Source organism: Abrus precatorius, unplaced genomic scaffold (assembly GCF_003935025.1).
Source record: "Abrus precatorius isolate BTA unplaced genomic scaffold, Abrus_2018 Scaffold3, whole genome shotgun sequence".
Classification (NCBI taxonomy): domain Eukaryota; kingdom Viridiplantae; phylum Streptophyta; class Magnoliopsida; order Fabales; family Fabaceae; genus Abrus; species Abrus precatorius.
The window spans coordinates 13,323,900-13,343,432 of NW_020874373.1; the positions used below are offsets into that span (position 1 = coordinate 13,323,900).

The 19,533-nt window shown below is 30.2% G+C and overlaps 2 protein-coding genes across 6 annotated transcripts; both read left to right on the top strand.

Annotated features, from left to right (window-relative positions):
- The first annotated feature begins 1,508 nt into the window (after positions 1-1,508).
- LOC113861242 (histone-lysine N-methyltransferase, H3 lysine-9 specific SUVH1-like) lies at positions 1,509-8,509 on the top strand. Of its 5 annotated transcripts, none has more exons than XM_027493933.1 (3): positions 1,509-1,674; positions 2,078-4,504; positions 6,480-7,355. In XM_027493933.1, exon 2 carries the CDS (start codon positions 2,329-2,331, stop codon positions 4,447-4,449), a length of 2,121 nt encoding a protein of 706 aa, XP_027349734.1. In that variant the 5' UTR covers positions 1,509-1,674; positions 2,078-2,328; the 3' UTR covers positions 4,450-4,504; positions 6,480-7,355. The 5 variants fall into 5 exon arrangements, with proteins under 5 accessions (XP_027349734.1, XP_027349737.1, XP_027349733.1 ...); XM_027493936.1 differs by lacking the exon at positions 6,480-7,355 and adding an exon at positions 7,699-8,509 and having other exon boundaries at positions 1,510-1,674; XM_027493932.1 differs by having other exon boundaries at positions 1,534-1,674; positions 6,476-6,958.
- A 1,909-nt stretch (positions 8,510-10,418) lies between these two features.
- On the top strand, positions 10,419-15,170 carry LOC113862205 (probable protein S-acyltransferase 1). The gene is made up of 5 exons (XM_027495316.1): positions 10,419-10,538; positions 11,999-12,187; positions 12,268-12,573; positions 14,030-14,251; positions 14,763-15,170. Exons 1-5 carry the CDS (start codon positions 10,419-10,421, stop codon positions 15,168-15,170), a joined length of 1,245 nt encoding a protein of 414 aa, XP_027351117.1.
- Positions 15,171-19,533: the final 4,363 nt, after the last annotated feature.

The following is a 19,533-nucleotide window of genomic DNA, read 5'->3' on the forward strand; positions in this document are numbered from 1 at the left end:
TATAAATTTTTTTTTCTTTATTTATTAAATTATATGCATATTTATTTTAAAAAAAATATTTGTGCGTGGTTGAAACCACTTACTAATTTATATGAATGTACATATATACACATATATAATAAACATACTTATATAATTATAATTTTGTTACATGATATAATTAAGATTAAAAAGATGCTTATTTTTAATTAAACATTATACTTTTAATGAATATTTTTTGTTTTATTAATTTTCATAGTTAGCTTCAATATTAAAATAATATTCTTATTTCAATTACAATGTTTATTTTTAAAATTTTATTTATTATGAATTTGACCTGAACACACTTGAATGTGATAGAAGAGATTTTTTGTATACACAAAAACTCAAATTTAAGTTGTTTGCTATTTAGACCAATCTTTTTAAATGTTGAGTCTTTTGCAAAATAAATTTACATTATATAATATAGTTTTTATAATGTTTGTCTAATGGTACATATCAATTTTTTTATTAATATTAAAAAATATGAATTATTTTAAATAATAAAAAATTCAAAAAATGTTTTTACAATAATTAAAAATATTTAATAAAATATATTTAATACTTCATAATATATGTTTTTAATGTACATTAAAAATTGTAATAAGTAATCTTTTAAACATGCATAGAAAGAAATATAATAAAAAAATATATATGATAATTTTTATTAAAATCACAAAATATTATAAAATTTAATAAAATTTTAAATTGCATTCACTAAGATTGAAACATAAAACTTAACATGGACCAATCTTTTATTAGTTGATAAATAAATGATATTCAATATAATAATTTTTAATAAAAGTATTATTTATTATTTTTTATTGTATATCTTTAAATGCACTTAAATAAATATACAATAAAAATAATTATTTTTCCTTTAACATAAAAGTGCATTTAATGTTGCTATTTAATGTCTTTGGCATTTTTTTTCTATATAATATACTTTTTTATTAAATATTTATATACTGTCACTTAAAATATAGTAACTTCAAAAGATAAGAATGAGATAATATTTTAAAAAAATAGTAATTGTACCAACTACCCTGTTTCTTAAACAAGAAAAAAAAATATTCCTCTAAAAAATAATTGAAGTACACATCTCAAAGTGGTTTTGTCACAGAATCTGAGATTTTACAAGAAAATCTTGAATACTTGTTTAGTAGATTTTTTTTATCATCCTTATCTTTTAAGAACAAATCACTCAAAATACCCCTTTCTCCTAGTAATTTTCTGCATATAATAGTTAAATTTAAATAAATGAAATAAATTAATTTTGTGATTATTTCTGTAAGATTCTCTCACATCTTTTTCACCTATTGAAATCTGACCCGTCCATTTCTCCATTCACCATTCCGCTTCACCCAAAGGACCACCTCTTTCTAATAAACAACTTTTACCAATTATCGTGTACTTTCCTTAATTCTCCAATCAATTTTGGCCACGTCATCCTCATGATCCTCAAAACTGCATCCCTTCGTGTTCTCGCCAGCATCTGATCATTTATTGAACAAAATACCGACATTGAAACAGAGAAAACTCTCTCTCTCTGTGTCTCTCTCCTCCGAACGTACGGAACCAGCTTTGGTTCGGGAAGTTTCATGGACTCAAAGTGAAGCTCACAGAACTCACCTTAATCCGCAAAACCCATTTCAGGTTTGCTTCGTTTTTCAGTCTTGCGTCTCAAAGTTTCAAACTATATTAGCCAATTTCGGAGCTCACACCCTTTAATTTGATTTTCTTTCCCTTTTTTTAAACCCTCTGATCTGATCTGAGGAGGCATATTCGTTTCTTGTCAGATTTAAGACATAAAGTTTGCATTTTTTTTTTTACCACCTTTCGTCCCTTTCAGGGTTGTCGTTTCGCATGGTTTTGTGTCGTTAATTTTTATTTTGTATTTTTAAATTTTAACGTCCATTCTCTGAGTGGGGGTTGGTGTTAGAAATGTTATGGGTCATTTTGGCAACCCAATTTTGTTTTTTTTTTCTTTGGTTAAATTTCTCTCTGTTTTTATCATTTCGGTTAGGTCTCTGACTCAATATTTTCTTGCATGTTACAGGAACTGTGTTGTTTTTGCCAGTGTTGTCTCGAAAGTTTATATCGTTCATCCCATGTGTTGTGATTTTTGGTACTTGATTAATGTTATCTAGCATTCCATTGATTATTTCTGAACATACCAGCCATAAGAGTTGTTATTCTCTTCCTTTTTAATCGTTGGCTTGTCCTGTACACTGAGATTGTTGGATGCAAAACTTTGGGGAAGGTTGGTAGTAGTAGAGAGAGTGGTTGAACTCTTGTAGAATTGTATCAATGGAACACAATTTGGGTCAAGACACTGCAGCTGCATCTGGGTCCTTTGATAAGTCTAGGGTTTTAAATGTGAAGCCATTGAGGACTCTTGTACCTGTGTTCCCTTCACCATCTAATAATCCCTCTTCATCTTCAACTCCACAAGGTGGTGCTCCTTTTGTTTGTGCTTCTCCTTCTGGCCCTTTCCCTTCTGGTGTTGCACCTTTTTACCCTTTCTTTATCTCGCCCGAGTCCCAGAGGCTTTCTGAACAAAATGCGCAAACCCCGACTGGTCAGCGTGTGGCTGCTAACCCAATATCTTCTGCAGTTCCTATTAATTCATTTAAGAAACCAACTGGTGCTGCAAATGGAGATGCGGGCTCGTCGCGAAGGAATGCTAGAACTCGTAGACAGGTTGCGGAGGAAGTTGGCTATGGTAATGATGAGATGGTTGATGTTGGTGCTGAAGACGGAACTGGAGATAGGAGGTTAACGCGCAAATCACACAAGAAGGCAAAGGGACAGCAGACTGGTGGTTCTGTTGATGTTGATCCAGATGCAGTGGTTAACGATATTCTTAAAACACTTAACCCCATAGTTTTTGATGTACTAAATCAACCTGAAGGTGGCAAGGACTCAGTTGCATATACACTTATGATATATGAAGTGCTGCGAAGAAAGCTTGGACAAATTGATGATTCTACAAGGGACGTAGGTTCTGGAGCAAAACGGCCTGATTTGAAGGCAGGTACACTTATGATGAGTAAAGGGGTTCGGACTAACAGCAAGAAACGTATTGGAGCTGTACCTGGTATTGAGATTGGAGATATTTTCTTTTTCAGATTTGAATTGTGCCTAGTGGGTTTACATGCTCCTTCTATGGCTGGGATTGATTACATTGGTAGCAAAACCACTCAGGAGGAGGAGCCATTAGCTGTAAGTATTGTCTCATCTGGGGGGTATGAAGATAACGTGGAGGATGGGGATGTGTTGATTTACAGTGGTCAAGGTGGGGTTAACCGTGACAAGGGAGCAAGTGACCAAAAGCTTGAAAGGGGTAATCTTGCATTAGAGAGGAGTCTTCATAGAGGTAATGATGTGAGAGTAATTAGAGGTATGAGGGATGTACAACATCCAACTGGGAAGGTATATGTCTATGACGGTCTTTACAAGATTCAAAATTCATGGGTGGAGAAATCAAAGTCTGGTTTCAATGTATTCAAGTATAAATTAGTCAGGTTGCCTGGGCAGCCTCAAGCATATATGATATGGAAATCCATTCAACAATGGACTGAGAAGTCTGCTTCAAGAGCAGGGGTTATATTGCCTGATCTTACTTCTGGGGCTGAAAATGTACCTGTTTGTCTTGTGAATGATATTGATAACGAGAAGGGCCCTGCGTATTTCACTTACATCCCAACTCTCAAGAATTTGAGGCCAACAGCTCCTGTGGAATCTTCTGTTGGGTGTTCTTGTGTTGGTGGATGTCAACCTGGCAGTTATAACTGTTCTTGCATTCAAAAGAATGGAGGCTATCTACCGTATTCTGCCGCTTCATTACTTGCTGACCTAGAATCTGTGGTATATGAGTGTGGTCATTCTTGTCAGTGCCCTTCTAATTGCCGAAATCGGGTTTCCCAAACTGGCTTGAAGCTTCGTTTGGAGGTTTTTAAAACCAAGGATAGAGGTTGGGGTCTTAGATCATGGGATTCTATTCGTGCAGGAACTTTTATATGTGAGTATGCAGGGGAAGTCATAGATAATGCTAGAGTAGAAGAGCTTGGTGGTGATAATGAAGATGATTACATTTTTGATTCTACTCGAATTTATCAGCAACTGGAAGTTTTTCCTGGTGATACTGAAGCACCAAAAATCCCATCCCCCCTTTATATTTCAGCAAGAAATGAAGGGAATGTTGCTCGGTTTATGAATCACAGCTGCTCTCCAAATGTATTATGGCGTCCTGTCATACGTGAAAATAAGAATGAATCAGATCTCCACATTGCTTTCTATGCCATTAGACATATCCCTCCTATGATGGAGTTAACTTATGATTATGGGATAGTTCTTCCTCTCAAAGTAGGTCAGAAGAAAAAGAAATGCTTATGTGGATCTGCAAAATGTAGGGGTTACTTTTGTTAATTTTCTGATGAGTTTTGGATGAGATGGCCTCTGAATGATTATACATAAAGATAAGGTTAGTATTCATTTTTTCCAAATTACTTTCTTATATACTAAATAGTTTTTCATCTTTCTCTGTCCTTATCTTGATCTCTATCTCATACTTTTCATGATCAATGATTAATCCTTGGTGTTGGTGATATATTGTAACATTAGGAAGTTTATAACCTCTATTTTTACTTGGTCCAGTTTACCGGTAAACGTCTAGAGAAGTTCTTATAGGAAAAAAAAATCAGTATAATAGTAAACAAAACTTTTTTCCAAGTTAAAAACAAGTTATCTCCTCAAATTTTAGAGGAGTTAAGAGAGTTTCTCAAAAAATTGAGAAGTATAAGTTGTTTCTAACTTATGAAAAAATTTTGATTAACTTTTTATATTAATTTTTTTTCTTATAAGTACTTCTCTAGAAATTTATCTAAACTAGATCTATCTTTCTAGTCCTCTTGCTTTTTATCATACATGAACCTACAAGGTGCTTCCAATTGAAATATTGAAACTTAAGCCAGATGTTTAGTGGATTTATGTCATTACAAGTATATGGTTAATTTTGAAAGTCTTTTTAGCTTTGTTTGGATGAAGTGATCTTGAGAGGAAAGAAATTGAGACAAGTGGTTTTGTGTAGAAAGTTAAAATTTTGACTTGTTTGGATGTTTTGTATTTTAGTGAGAGGAAAGAAACGAAAGGGGTGGGTCCCAGATTTCTTTTTTTCTCTTTCCGTTACCTGTAAAAACAACAGTGAAAAAGGGGCTTGAATTTTATTTAATTTTTTATTTGTATTAAGTAATTTTAACATGATGTGTTAATATAAAAAGTTTTAAAAGCAAATATTTAGAAAAAAATTATATTAAAAGGTTTAATTTTTAATCTAATCTAATTTATGATTCATGATTATTGTTATAAAATTGTTTCTTGTAAAATTTACTTATTTCTTTTCACTCTCTTTTTCGTTTATTTAAACAAGTGGAGAGGATTTTCCACTTTTAACTCTCCTATTTCTACTCATCCAAAGATTCCAAACAATATATCTTTTCACTCTATTTCTCATATTATTTCTTTCCTTCATATTTCATCTCTCTTTCAAACAAAGCCTTGATGTTGCAGGGAAGATTATCTTTGTGGATTTCTGTTTTTCATTTATATCGGTGACTATTTTTTATAGCTCAGGTCACTTTTATGGCTAACTTTTATGCAAAAGTTAGATAATTATATTGGTATTTCCTTCTGTCATTGAAAATTTTTCCCTGCAAAAAGATACAGAGAAATAGAGAAATAACATAAAGAGCATTATAAATTGGTAATACTTTTAATATGTTTTCAATCATGGAACAGATATGAAACAAGTATGGATATTTGTATTATAGTTTAAGTATGCATATGGGAGGAGGGTGATTATTATTATTTCATTTTTCAATAATAAAGATAGACTGTAAGAAGTTTGCCGCATGACATGATATAGTGTTGATGTAAAGAGTTAAAGCTATAAAGTTTGAAGTCCTGGGTTACACCTGCTGCCAGTGTTTCTTAAATGGTTTGTGGTTCATTCAGATGAAATGGTGACTGCAAATAGAACTGAACTGTTGAACGTATAATGTATGAAAACAAATCATGATAATATTATATTGTGGTTATCCAAAAGTAGACACAATATAGATTTTTTATTTTGATAATTTTATAACTAAATAGTACTCCCTTTGGTCCTATTTATAAGAAACCACTACTACATACTAATACTTTTTTTGTCTAAATTATAAGAAACAAAACTCTATTTTCAGATGCATTAATTGCTAAATTCTTTCTATATCCTTATTTATTTTGAGATGTGTAAACAAGACATCCACCTATTACCTATACAAGTGAATAATATTCATATAATGTTATGAGTCATCAATTTAATCATTTATTACTATGGGTATTTTCATAACACTTCAAATTTATGGCATATAACTCTTTTATTAGTCTTGATGAATTTGTTATTTGCTTCTTATTAATAGGATTGGAGGAAGTATGAAATTCTGTCTTTCCGGTGTAGAAATAGCAAAACTGTTTAGATAATTCGGATTTCACATTGTTAGCTCCCAGCCTCAAAAGAATGGAAAGTCTCATTTATGCCATTGCTTGTTTCTCAGCTCTAGTTATGGCAGACAACAGGATGGAACTATTTAGAAAGATGTTGTTAGCAGACCAACCTTTCCTTTTGGCAATTCAAGTGAATTGGCACAAAAAAGATCAGGTTGCCTACTTACTAATGTGGGTAACTAACAAAAGTTAACTGTAAGGAACATTGTGTAATTTGTGTCTTTTTTCTGTTAGCTATCTTTTCTTTTTACCTCTCTTGGGATGGGAAGGATTTTGAGTAGGCCTTTTGGTCCATATGGTAAGGATGAACTTGACATGTAGAATTGAACATTTAGTTTGTTGCCATCATTTCCAAAAATCATCCAGATATTCTATTCTTTTGCATATGGTTGGCCTGTGGATGATCCAGTCCCGAAAATAATTATTAGCGTCTTGTTGGATGGATCAGAAATTTTTGAGTTTCTATGTTGGAAAAGGAACTAGAGAAAATGAACATTTGGATGTTTAGAAATATGTACTTCAATAGAAAGGATTTCTCCTTTATTGATAGTAGAAATCTGTTTGATATCCTTTCTTCTCTCACTTTGTCCCTGCTATTGGAAAAGAGAAAAACAAAATCTGTTTTTGTTATTTTAATTATTCGTTGAACCATCGAATTTAAATAATTGTGGTTTTTCCTTTCTTTTTATAGCATTTTAAGTTTGAATAGCATTTGGTTTTTAACTGAACTCAAAGACGAACGCCTTCTATGTAGTTCAAGCAATGGAATAAAACTTGATTATCGTTACGTTTTAAGTTGATGTATGAGAGTTATTTTCTTGGTTGTACAAGACGTACTAAACTTATCTCTGTGGCTGCACCTTAAACTTGATTTGTATGGTATGGGATTATCTCAATTTTCCTGCTGAACCCGAACCCAAATACAGGGAAAAAAAAGCAATAGTTTTCAGTGTTTAATCGTACCAAAGATTCCACAATTCACATGGAGGGAAAGTAAATATCCTACTAATAAGACAAGCTAATTTGTATGGACAATGATAATGGACTTGACTTTTATTTATTATTTTTCCATCAATTAGTCTCATTAATTAACACCATGTCTCTTATTTTTCTTTTCTTTATTGGGTACACAAGTTTAGGCCACCGTGGAGCAGGTCCAGGGACAGAATCACTGCTTATAAATTGGTATCATGGAGAAAACTATTAAATTATCCTTTTAAATATCATCATAAAAGGCTTTTAGCTAATGGAAAGATAACTCAAGTGGTACATGCCTGATTTCTTATTTAAAAAGCATGTATAAAAGAATTGCTGAAATTACAAAAATTATATATAATATTTGGCAAAACTTCCTTCAATACAATGCACAATATTATAAATCCAAAGAGCCCACAATTCCACAATAGTTATATAATATATTTGTAATTTTTATTAATTTTATTTAATAATACTGCATTGTACAGAATTTCACTCGTTAATATTTATAATAACAGCCAAAATCAATTGCTCTAAGCAAATTTGGAATATTGAAGAAAATTATTTGCCACCCATCAATTAATTTTAAAGTATCCATGTAGACCTTCACTCCCTATAATTAATGGGAACTATTTTGGGACCAAAAAGGATAGGAAGGTGAAGTTAGCAGTGGCACATGTAAATACTGAGATGACACGGCACTACTTTTGGTGCAGAAATTTTAGAGTACTGGTCTCAATATTCTGATTATGAATGTAGAGAGCAAGGATGTGCGATGTCGTGTACTAGTGGGAGAATAATATAAGTAAGATCTGTGATGATTACTTTGGATGAGGTGGTGCTTGATGACCCTTCAGGATCATCGTTAAAATCATCATTGTACTTGATCTTGTAATGTCTCAAATATTCTCTCGTGTAAGATCTATCTTATGATCTACCTTTTATGTGACGCGAAGACAGCGAATCCAATCCAATAAAGTAATGTTTGAGAAAGAGTACTAAATTCAGTCCTTAGCAAAAGTACTGAACACTGTGATCCTTAAAAAAATCATTTAGACTGTGTTTAAACAATAACTTTCTTGAATGTTTATTTAATTTTTTATATAAAAATTTGTTATAAATTTGACATTTATTGAAATATTTTTTTTTTGTAAAAGTTATATTTTTTATGCTTTCAATAAATTTCATTTTTAGTCTTTTTAAGATTACAAATATAAGACATTTTTATCCTTTTTACAATAAATAGAAAGGATCTGCCATCTTTGTTTTAAATTCTAAATTTATTTAGAATTGAAAATTTGTTGCTTTGGAAAAAAATTGGATTGGAACAGAGATATTTGTCTAAAAATTTGTGTAACCTCTTTTTCCAATATAAAGTGTCCTACCGACGTTGTACTTTATTGTTAACAGGGGTTATTTAATTTTTAAAAAATAAGTTTATATTGAAATTTTTTACATATAATTGTTTGATTTAAAATTTTGATGATGAAAATATTTATCTTTGCATAAATTATGAACGTGATTAGAATTACTGGGAAGATAATTTAGTATATAAAAAATTAAAAATACTAGAGTTAATATTTTTATCAATTCTATAATTATCATAGACTAACAATTCTACAAAATATTTACGTTTTGAATACTGAATACATATCAAAAGGGAGGTTAAAGTAATATGTTTCTACGGTTATTAGGAATATATGCATAATTAGTTTAAATAAATAAGTATAATTAACTGAAATATAAAAGGAAAATAATAAAATTTGATGTAAAATTTAAAATTTTGCAAGAAAATAATTGGAGAAGTAATTTTTTTGGTTCTAAAAATTTTGGTAAGAGAATAGAGTGTTTCATTTTAAAGTAAGAATAGTAGTCCGATTCTTCTTGACTTGACTGACCCTTCTATGTTTAATTGAAGAGTATACATAGTTTTCATTGGAGAAAAAATTAACGTCAAACCAAAAGCAATTAATAATTTGAGTTTGCTTAAAGATGATAAATAATGATAAAATATTTATTTTATTTTAAAAATGCTAATAGTATATTTTTTATTATCAGGTAAAATGTATGTAACATTCATTGAATATGAAGTGAGACCCCCTTCATCTTGTGAGTGAGATTCATATATATATTTTTAATTTTGTCACACTTTTAAGAATTTTTTTATTCCTAGTTATATAGATTAATCTTTTATCAATTATACCCTTAATTTGAAATAAAAAGTAATTAATTAATAAAAAGATATAACATAATTTTAATAATAACAAGAACATTAAATTTATTTTTGAATTCATGACTCAATCCCTTAAAGTGTTAGATATAAAAAAAAATTAAATTTTAATTAATAACAAAAAGTGAGTTAAAAGATGAATTGCCAGCCTTCCTGTACGATGAATTGATCATGACTAAGAATGTGTTTGGCTTTGGTGAGAATGGAAGAGTGAGAAATGTTTGGAATATACGTAACTGATAAGAAAAAGGAAGGTGAATGCCAAGTCATTTGAACATACTCTCCCAAAAAACAATTTTTACCACTTAGGATTTAGCTATGTTATTCTAAAATAGTAGTTGGTACCCGCGAAAAAGCCGGTGGAATTTGAAAAATCGTTAGAGCAAAGCTTGTTTCATGGAGAGAAAGAGAAAGAGGTGAAGGGGTGTGGTGTGGGAAAATGATATAGTAAGAAAGGAAGGAAGGAACCTGAGAAGGGAAATTCAATTCCCTTCTTCTTGTTCCTCCACCAGGGCTAATTGATTGGGTGAGGGGACAGCATAAACAAAAACAAAAAAAGAAGCAAAAATCTTAAAACAACAAATGAACGTGGGTTTTTGCTAACAAAGGAGACTCATCATAGTATTTATCAATATAATCGAAGGTCATAATGTTCACAAGCACCCACATCCCCAATAGTTTGGCCTCTCCCTCCCCTTCTGTGGCCGCCTCAGTGGAAACTTCCAATGTCAAAACCAGAAGGCTCTATCAAGTTTGGAAAGGAAACAATGTACACTTTTTTTTCTGAATTTTTTTTATAGACCCTTTTAAGTTTTGGTGTCACTGTTGTTTTTCTTCGATCAAAATTAAAACGTTGGCCATGTATGTTGGTTTTCTTCCTGTGCCCACAGAAGAAAATAGGTTATTGTGCAGATATTTTTCAGGGAACAAACCAATAGGGAGGGCAAAAAATTGATATTTTTTATAACCCTTTTCGTGTTTTTGAGGTTATTGAACGGCACAGGATTAATGTGAGGTATCTGATACTCTAGGGGGGTGGGGGGAATGTGATCTTGAGAGGGTTGGAATGAAAATGTAGGGTATTTGATATGATGCGTTTCTGAATGAATGTAGAGATATATTTGTGCCCTTATTCTTATTCTTCAGAATTTTGACTTTTTACGGGTGAGTGGAGGGAGCAATTCAAGTAACAGGTAGGTGTATTCCCAACATTTAGTGGAAAATAAGAAAATTCATTTTGTAATAGGTATTTCATTTTTGGGGTAGAATAGTGGAAAATTTGTGGAGTGCAAATGGTGATTACATGCATGTTACTAGAATGCCACTTGATGCTGTTTTCTATTGCATTTTATGTGTCGCTAAAAAAATTATATATGTAGGGTTTGCATTACATTTCCCCCCCAGAATTATTGAACCATTGAAAAGGTTTGAGTTCATGCATGGAATTGTGTAGTTTTTATGTAGACACACGATGAAGGGTTAGGGTATAAGACGTAATGTGAGACATATTCATCTTAGTGAAAGATATATGACTTTTCATTTGAGTAAATGTGTAATTTGTTTTATTAGTTCTGAAAATTTATGTCAACATAAATTGGTATCCAAAGGATGAACTCATTGGTAACGTGACAACTTCAGCAAGGTAAATTTTTTCACGAGTTATATAGATGGAAACTTTCAAGGACTAAGGCAACACAAGTAACATCTTCTGGAACCGAATTGTATTTTACTCCTTTTAATTTATGTGGATTGTGGAACGTTCTGAAGATTACTTTTTGTGGCAGTTGAATGGGCGAATTTCTTCTTGGACCAGACTGTTACTTGGGACCTAAGAAAATGGAATTACAGAATAAAAGAAGAGAGATAGAAAGTTGACGTGAGACAGCTATCTGTCTCTTCCATTCACCACCTTAGCAATCTTGGTTCATTTGCCTTCTTTACAAGGAATAAAACCGTTTGATGCATTTACCCCTTACATTATTAGTCTTCCATAGCAAGACAATAGAACCCCTTAAACACACAATCTGGAAATTTTGTTCTTTAGATATCAAACATATGGAACTTGTAAATTTAGAAAAGTGAATGGTCACTTTGAAAACGGGACACAAACAAATCATATCTGAAGGGTGATTACTTGAATTTTTTATGAGGATTCAGTCTATAAGGCCTTAGATTTTAAGTGAACTATCATGTAAACTGATCTTTGATAAAACTTGTATTTCATGTCAGAAATTTCTATGTGGTGGAAGATTAGTGTTTGGTCAGGATGCATCATCTCTTTATTTAACATCGTTCCTGATTGGAGGTCCTGCAATAACATTCTGCATAAGAATGCTATTAACATTAAAAGATGAAGATCCTCTCTTTAGCCAACCTGTACTGATTGCGGGAGCGGTTCTCACAATTTTGGTTGGTAAAGTTAAAAGGTTTCCTTCTCAATAATGAGTAGTTGGCTTGCTCATGATATTTTAAACATGACATTGAACTTGTTGATACAGGATTTTATGTTTCTCTTCATGACATCTGGTAGAGATCCCGGAATTATTCCCAGGAATGCAACACTACCTGATTCAGATGACTTAGACACAAATACAGCATCCATGGAGTGGGTAAACAATAAGACCCCTAATCTGAAATTGCCCAGAGTGAAGGATGTGATAGTGAATGGCCACACCGTGAAGGTGAAATTCTGTGACACTTGCTTGCTGTATCGTCCACCACGCGCTTCCCATTGCTCTATCTGCAATAACTGTGTGCAGAAGTTTGATCATCACTGCCCTTGGGTTGGTCAGTGTATTGGATCAGTAAGTTGTCCAAACCATCTTCAGTCTATCAAACAAACTTTACATGTATATTCAGCATCTGCAGCTTTCTTTAGCTGAGAAAAAGGAATTTTATGTCTTTTTCTCTGTAATCATATATAGCCACAATAGTGACTTTTATGCTTTAGTCCTAATCATTCATGGTAAGATATAATGATCAATATTTGTCCTTTTCACTCTCATAAAAATAGTCCTCTCACATTCGTCTCTCTCTCTCACTCTCTCACTCACTCACACGCACATATTGCATGTATCATATTTTTATGTGTGAAAAATATATTAAAACTATATGATTTGCTTTGGTTTTTTATTTACATTTGCTTATATTGATACATTTATATTTACATGCTTTATTATGTTGAAATCGTTTACACAATAAACAGTGAAATTTAGTTTAAATTTCTAATACTACAAACTATGCAGACTAGTTTATGCAAGAGAAAGAGAATCTGATATAGTTTATTATTGCATAGTTTAAAGAATCATCCATCACTATTGAAAATGCAAATACCCTCAAAGAGAGGCCAAGCTTTCTTTTTCTTTTGTGTGATTATTGACAGCCGTTTGCATCATTTTTCCTATTGAAAATCTGATTCAAGGTCCACTTAATCTTTTTTTTTTTTTTTCTCCAAGATTGATTTCATTTGTGAGGATAGAATTTCCTTTTTCTTTGATGATTTTGAAAGTCCTTGGAGGTAACTTTAAGGTCATGGATTCAAATCCAAGAAACAGTCTCATTGTTTACAAGGATAAGACTGTATACATCTACCTTCCCAGACTCCAATAGGTGGGAACCTCATGCATTGGGCCACCCTTTTTTTTAATATGAAAGTACTTATTTTAGTTCCTCCCTTCCCCATTATAGATCTGTTTTCACTTTTCACTAATAAATTTGGCATACAGAAAAAAATCGATTGGATTGGGAAGGGCATTTCAGGGTTCAATACTGGATGTCATATTTCCCCATTTTGGTGCCTTTCAAGAATATTATTTCCTCTTTCTTAAGATAAATTTTTGCTTAAGTTGCTGCTTGCTGAAGACTAAGTCATCTCATTATTATTTGTTGTTTTCTTTATTTATTCGCAGTTCACACTGTACTAATTTTTGGAAAGAGAAATGACTTTTGTTTTGGTATGGACTACTATGGTCATATTTCGGTTTCTTTCCTCTTTGTTAGGAAAGTGTTTCATGAACTATTAAAGTTTACAATAAAAAGTTATCCTAACTTAGGATAGTATTTTTAATTTAAGTGTATACAAAAAAGATTAAAAAAATTAGAAAGAGACAACCAATTGTATACAATGTCTCTCATACAGTGTGAATTCTTAGATGTTTAAATAACAAAACTGTCAATGTTACCAGAGTCTATTTATCTTTATCCTTCTCATCCTTTCTTCATCAGAATCTTACACTATTCCTCCTCTTCATGTTTTTTCAGCGTAACTATCCATTCTTCATATGTTTCATATCATCATCAACCTTGTTGTGTATATACGTATTTGCATTTTCTTGGGCTAACCTTCTTCGGCAAAAGGGTAGATTGTTGGTCATCATGTCACATGATATTCTATCGGTTACTCTCATTGTGTATTGCTTCATAGCTGTTTGGTTCGTGGGAGGGCTAACAGTGTTCCATCTTTATTTGATTTCTACCAACCAGGTATTCTCTTTCTTTATTTGATGATCCATATTATTTGATTCTATAAGCTGTGGATGGATATTCATTATTGCAATATCTATGAGTTGCTTTCTTTCTGTATGCATTTGTGAGATTCTTAGTAGTCATTGATTCATTATGAGTTTAGGAGAGTTTAGAATTGGTCTTAGTTATAAATAGTAAATTTGCTAGTCCAAGTTGTAGATTATATTCTAGGGACTGTTTCTATGAACTATGTTTGCTGTTATATGCTATATATATGTGGGAGCTTTCTAAGTTACCAGCAAATGGAGACAAATCCTTGTATCGGTTCTTTCAGTTTCCTTGGGAAGAGTTGTGAGGATATAAAAGATGAAGATAGATGAACATTGTATATGAGAATTTCTTATTGTGTTCATTTACTAAGTTTAGGGTCCATCTTTAGTATTCTCATTGTATATTTGCCTATAAATTTGACCCCTATGTGTGTCATGCAGCATTACACCAACTTTTTTGACATTTTATTTTGTTACAGACAACTTACGAAAATTTCCGGTACCGCTATGATAAGAAGGAAAATCCATATACAAAAGGACTAATGGCAAACTTCAATGAACTTTCCTGTGCTAAGATCCCAAGAAAATTGGTCAATTTCAGAGAATTAGTTGAGGTGGAGGATGATGTTCAAGATATGTCCTATACTTCGGATCTTGAAAAAGGTTTTATGAACCCAAAACAAAAATTCGACATGGAAATGGGAACAATGTATGGCAAGGAAGGCATGCGAGATCCTGGCATTTTAAAGGATTTGGATTACACTGACATTGATGATCACCTGAAGAAGAAGGCAGGAGAAAAAGAAGGTACATATGAAATTTTTGTTCCTGTTGATCAACGGAAATCCAAAACTACAGGAGATAACACTCATGAAGAAAGGAAGTAGCTCCTGCTGATTCTTTAGAGCAAGGTACCATTTTGATGTTTACGTTGGTCTCTATGTACACATGAAAAAAACTCTACATGGGGCATAACATTATTCATGCACAACTTACGTCCTAAATAGTCAATGATCAAGAACTTGTAACAGTCACAGAAGCTTGAGGACCTGCATGATTCAGATTGTGTTGCCTACAATGTAACTGTGTTTTGGCAAGATCCATTTGGGCATATCCTTAAAGGGAATATTTGTAGGCAGAAAATGATGAGTACGTAGGGTGGCAAGAAAAAAAAGGGTAGGAGTGAAACTTGATTTATAATAGAAGTTGTAAAGTGAAACAAATGATATGTCTCAAGGAATGGAGAAAAGGTCAACAATTTACAAAAATATGGCACATGTTCACATATCAGTGCAATACAAATAAATCAATAAATAAAGGAACTACATCAATTCACACTGCTCTGTTACTTTTGGTAACACGACTTATAACTGCATCCTTGCTCCTTCAATATTTGAGACTAAAGCTTATGAGAAGAATTAAGGAGAAAATGTTTTATATTTTTATTTGTAATTGTGAAAATGCCACATTTTTTATTTTCTTTTTAAATATTTAAATCGAAAATGGTGAAAACAACTTTCTCGTTTCAACATCCTAATAATTGGTTGTTAACAAGTGCATTTGAGTTTAGGTCTTTCTTTTGAATTTAGGAAGGCATTTAAAAATAATAAGAGAGAAAATAAAAATAAAACAATATTATAAAAAATATTATATAAGTAATGTAACTCATTTTAAAATGTTAATAATTTGACCCTTTTCTTTCACGACCCTCCTTGTTGTCTCATTCAAAAATACAAACTAGAAATACCATTCTCAATTTGGATCAATTCGGTTTGTTTATTGGGAATGTTATTAAAGATTTATAATAATATAGTTATAATTGGGTTTCCCTCTTAGCTCCAAAATTAGTCATTAGCAATAAAAGTGATTAAAACTTCAAATTCGTTCTTAAATGACGTCTTTTAAGAGAGATAAAAATAAAAATAATTCGTTATCTTATATTAAAATATTTTTAATTGCATCTGCATCTTTATAAAAATTAACTACAAAATTTTAAAAAGAGGTACTAAAATAAATAGCTTATTACATGAAGTTTTAACATGATGAAATTCATTGCATTGTTTTTTTCTTTTCTTTTCAAGAAGACAAATGATAACTGATATATCTGTGAGGTTTATTTTCCAAATGTTATGCAGTAAAAAAAAATTTAAAATGAATTTTTTAATAAAGTAAAAGAAATGAGACCAAGAATAAAGAATTATTTACTATAAATTTAATTTAAAATACATTAACTCGTAAAAATTTTAAGGTGAATAATTCCATGTTTTTTTAATTTACAAATAAACCTACTTGAGGGGAGTTTAATTTTCTCCCCTTAGGCTTGTGAATCCCGCCTTGTGCTTTGTTTTATAATTAATGACAAGTATCGTGTGTGCGTTTTATAATATAAATAAGTATAAAAATTTTAATTCAAAAATTAAGTATAATACAAAAAATATAAACGTTTATAACTTTCAATTTTAAAATTTTTTAAAGCTAATTTAATCATTAGAATAATTTTTTCATGATAATTTATAAATATTTCATAATACTTAATGTTGATGGGAGAAAACCTGAGCATTAAATAAATTTATAAAATAAAAAATTAATTAAAATTAATTAAAAAATCAAATTAACTTCGTTATAAAATTTCGTGACATGTGTTATAAAATAAAGGTTTAAATAATTTTTCACTAATAACAATTATTATATTTAAAATTAGTGCTCAAAACGTTTTTTCTGCAATTTAGTTTCTAATAAATTTTAAAAAAATAGTTATTGGTGTTAACTTTCATTTATTAAAGGTTGGCAACAAAGTTTTAATTCAATATTGTCTTTTATTTTCATCAACACACAATATTTAAAATTATCTGAAAAATAAAGGCTTAGTTAAAAAATTTGTCTTTATGAAAGTTGAGTTTAAAATTAGTTCTTAATTATTTTTTTAAGATTCAATCTCTAAACAAATTAAACAAATAAAAAATTAATTCATATCTTTAATTTATTTTTATTAAATGTTGAGTTACCTAATGAAATATTTATTCAACAATGTCACATGTTAAATATTCAATATCGCATTAAAATTTTAAAAATACTTTGAGCACAAGCTTAAATGATAAGAAATCTTCTTTAAACCACATGTCAAGAAGTTCCTCTTGCTATCATTAAAATTCATTAAATACTTTAATAATGATTTAAAATCTATTATTTTTGTTTATTTATTAAGCTCGAAGATATTTGTATTAAAAAAATATTTAGAATTGGAGTTTAAGAAAATTTTTGAAAAATACTAAAAAAATTATCTAATAAAATTTTAATAAATTATCTTAGTAAAAAATCTAGAACGTAGTATGTAATTCCTTTGAAGTAAATTAGGATAAATTCTTCTTGCTTTGAAGTAAAAAATCTAGAATGTGGTATGTAACTCCTTTGAGATTGTTTCATTCTCTTCTTTTGCAACTCTTTGTCTAATCAATTTTAGCTTTCTATTCAACTGTTTTTAAATTGTGTTGAACCTTTGACAATTAATTGCATATTTTTCCAATATATAGTAACAAAATTATGGAAAAAAAAACTAAGTTAAATTAAATTATAAATTAACATAAAATCACCATAATATTTTGTAAGATAAAAAGTAACAAGGGTTAAAATGAAAAATAAAAAAATAAAATTATGAATATAATTAATAAAATATTATATTCATTTAAATACAATTTAGGAAGTAATATAATATAAAATGATAAAAATAGGAGTTTTTGACCATCTAACATTATTTTTTTAAAATTTTTCTTCTAATTATTTTTATTGGATTTAGTCATTTATTTATTTATTTTTCGTATTAAGTTAGTCTTTTGTTATAACATGATTAACTCTTGGAATACTAAACTTTTTTATTATTATTATTTCAATGCTTCTCGAAATTGATCAAAGGATTTTATATATACCATATTACGAATAACATGTAAAAAAACATGGATCATTTTATCAGTTAAAATAAAAGATTAAAGCGTAAAAATTGGACATCATTTTTTTATTAAAATCCAACTTTGAACATCCATTTTCTCAGGTTATCCTTTCAACAATTATTGAAATTAATTGTGGGTTGACCTTGAATTGTGACTAGTATATCAAATTTTTGCATACTTTCATTGATTAAAATAAGAGATCAAATTATTTTTCAAGACTTATTTTACTTCAAACGTGAAGTCTTTATATTTTAATAATGATTAATCAAATTTTTTAGAGCTTTTACTATTCTCAAAATTTATTAAAAAAGAGTTAAAGGATAAATTTGAAATAAAAAATAAAATTAAAACTGAATTACTAAGTTTACCATATTAAATTTACATTGATATTAGCAAGGTACGGTGGTGGTGTAGCGGTAATTGTGTTTTAGTAACCATACAAGAGCTACGTTTGATACTTCAAAGAAAAGCTTTCAATCTTTTCTGCTAGAAATCGACAAATCTAGTGTTCAAAATTATGCATTGCACTGTGAGAAACTACCCCAATACAATATGTAGTTTCCATTGTAAGTTTTTTCTTTATGCTTAATTATTTAGCTATTAAACACTTGCCTCTGATGCATAGTACTTTAATTTATACAAAATTTTATGTCTCTGTTATATATTACCACTCTTATTTAAATATTTTTTTATCAAAATATTTTTTTCCTTTTGGTTATTCAAATCAACCATAAAATAATTAAAATTAAAATTTCTTAAATTGGAATGATAATAAAACATTCTCCTTTTCCATGTTTTTTAAAATGAAAATTTGCTTATGGGTTAATAATATGATTTTTAGACACATTTGGCTTCAACTTCAACAAGTTACTATTATAACCGGCTACTTATCATAGCATCTCTTAGCGATTTTTGTAGATCAACTAGTTATTTTAATGCCAGCAACATGGGTAGGGCAAAACGGGATTCCTTTGATGGTAGGGTGGGCCTCTAGAAATATGAATGATATACTACTAAAGAATAATAATTTTTATCTAGAAAATATTTCTTAGACAATCAAGAAGGTGTACACTTCCAAAAAGTGATATAAAGAAAAGAGAAAAAAAGTGATAGGATAAGGAGATAAAGAAAATTAAATAAAAAAATATTATTAAGATATTTATAAATCATATTCAATCTTGTATCAAAACCTATAGCCTAGGGATAGTCCTAATAGACATTTATATGAGGCATAGGGCTCTCCCAAAATAGTAAAGACTTTTTCAAGTTAGGAAAAAGATTGGTCCTAATTGCAGAGGCACAAATC

Bases quoted from the DNA above. Each gene is read 5' to 3' on its own strand.
- LOC113861242 (XM_027493933.1), top strand. From the start codon at position 2,329: ATGGAACACAATTTGGGTCAAGACACTGCAGCTGCATCTGGGTCCTTT.
- LOC113862205 (XM_027495316.1), top strand. From the start codon at position 10,419: ATGTTCACAAGCACCCACATCCCCAATAGTTTGGCCTCTCCCTCCCCT. The intron at 12,188-12,267 runs GTTAAAAGGTTT...TTGTTGATACAG, and splicing joins TCACAATTTTGGTTGGTAAA to GATTTTATGTTTCTCTTCAT. The intron at 14,252-14,762 runs GTATTCTCTTTC...ATTTTGTTACAG, and splicing joins ATTTGATTTCTACCAACCAG to ACAACTTACGAAAATTTCCG.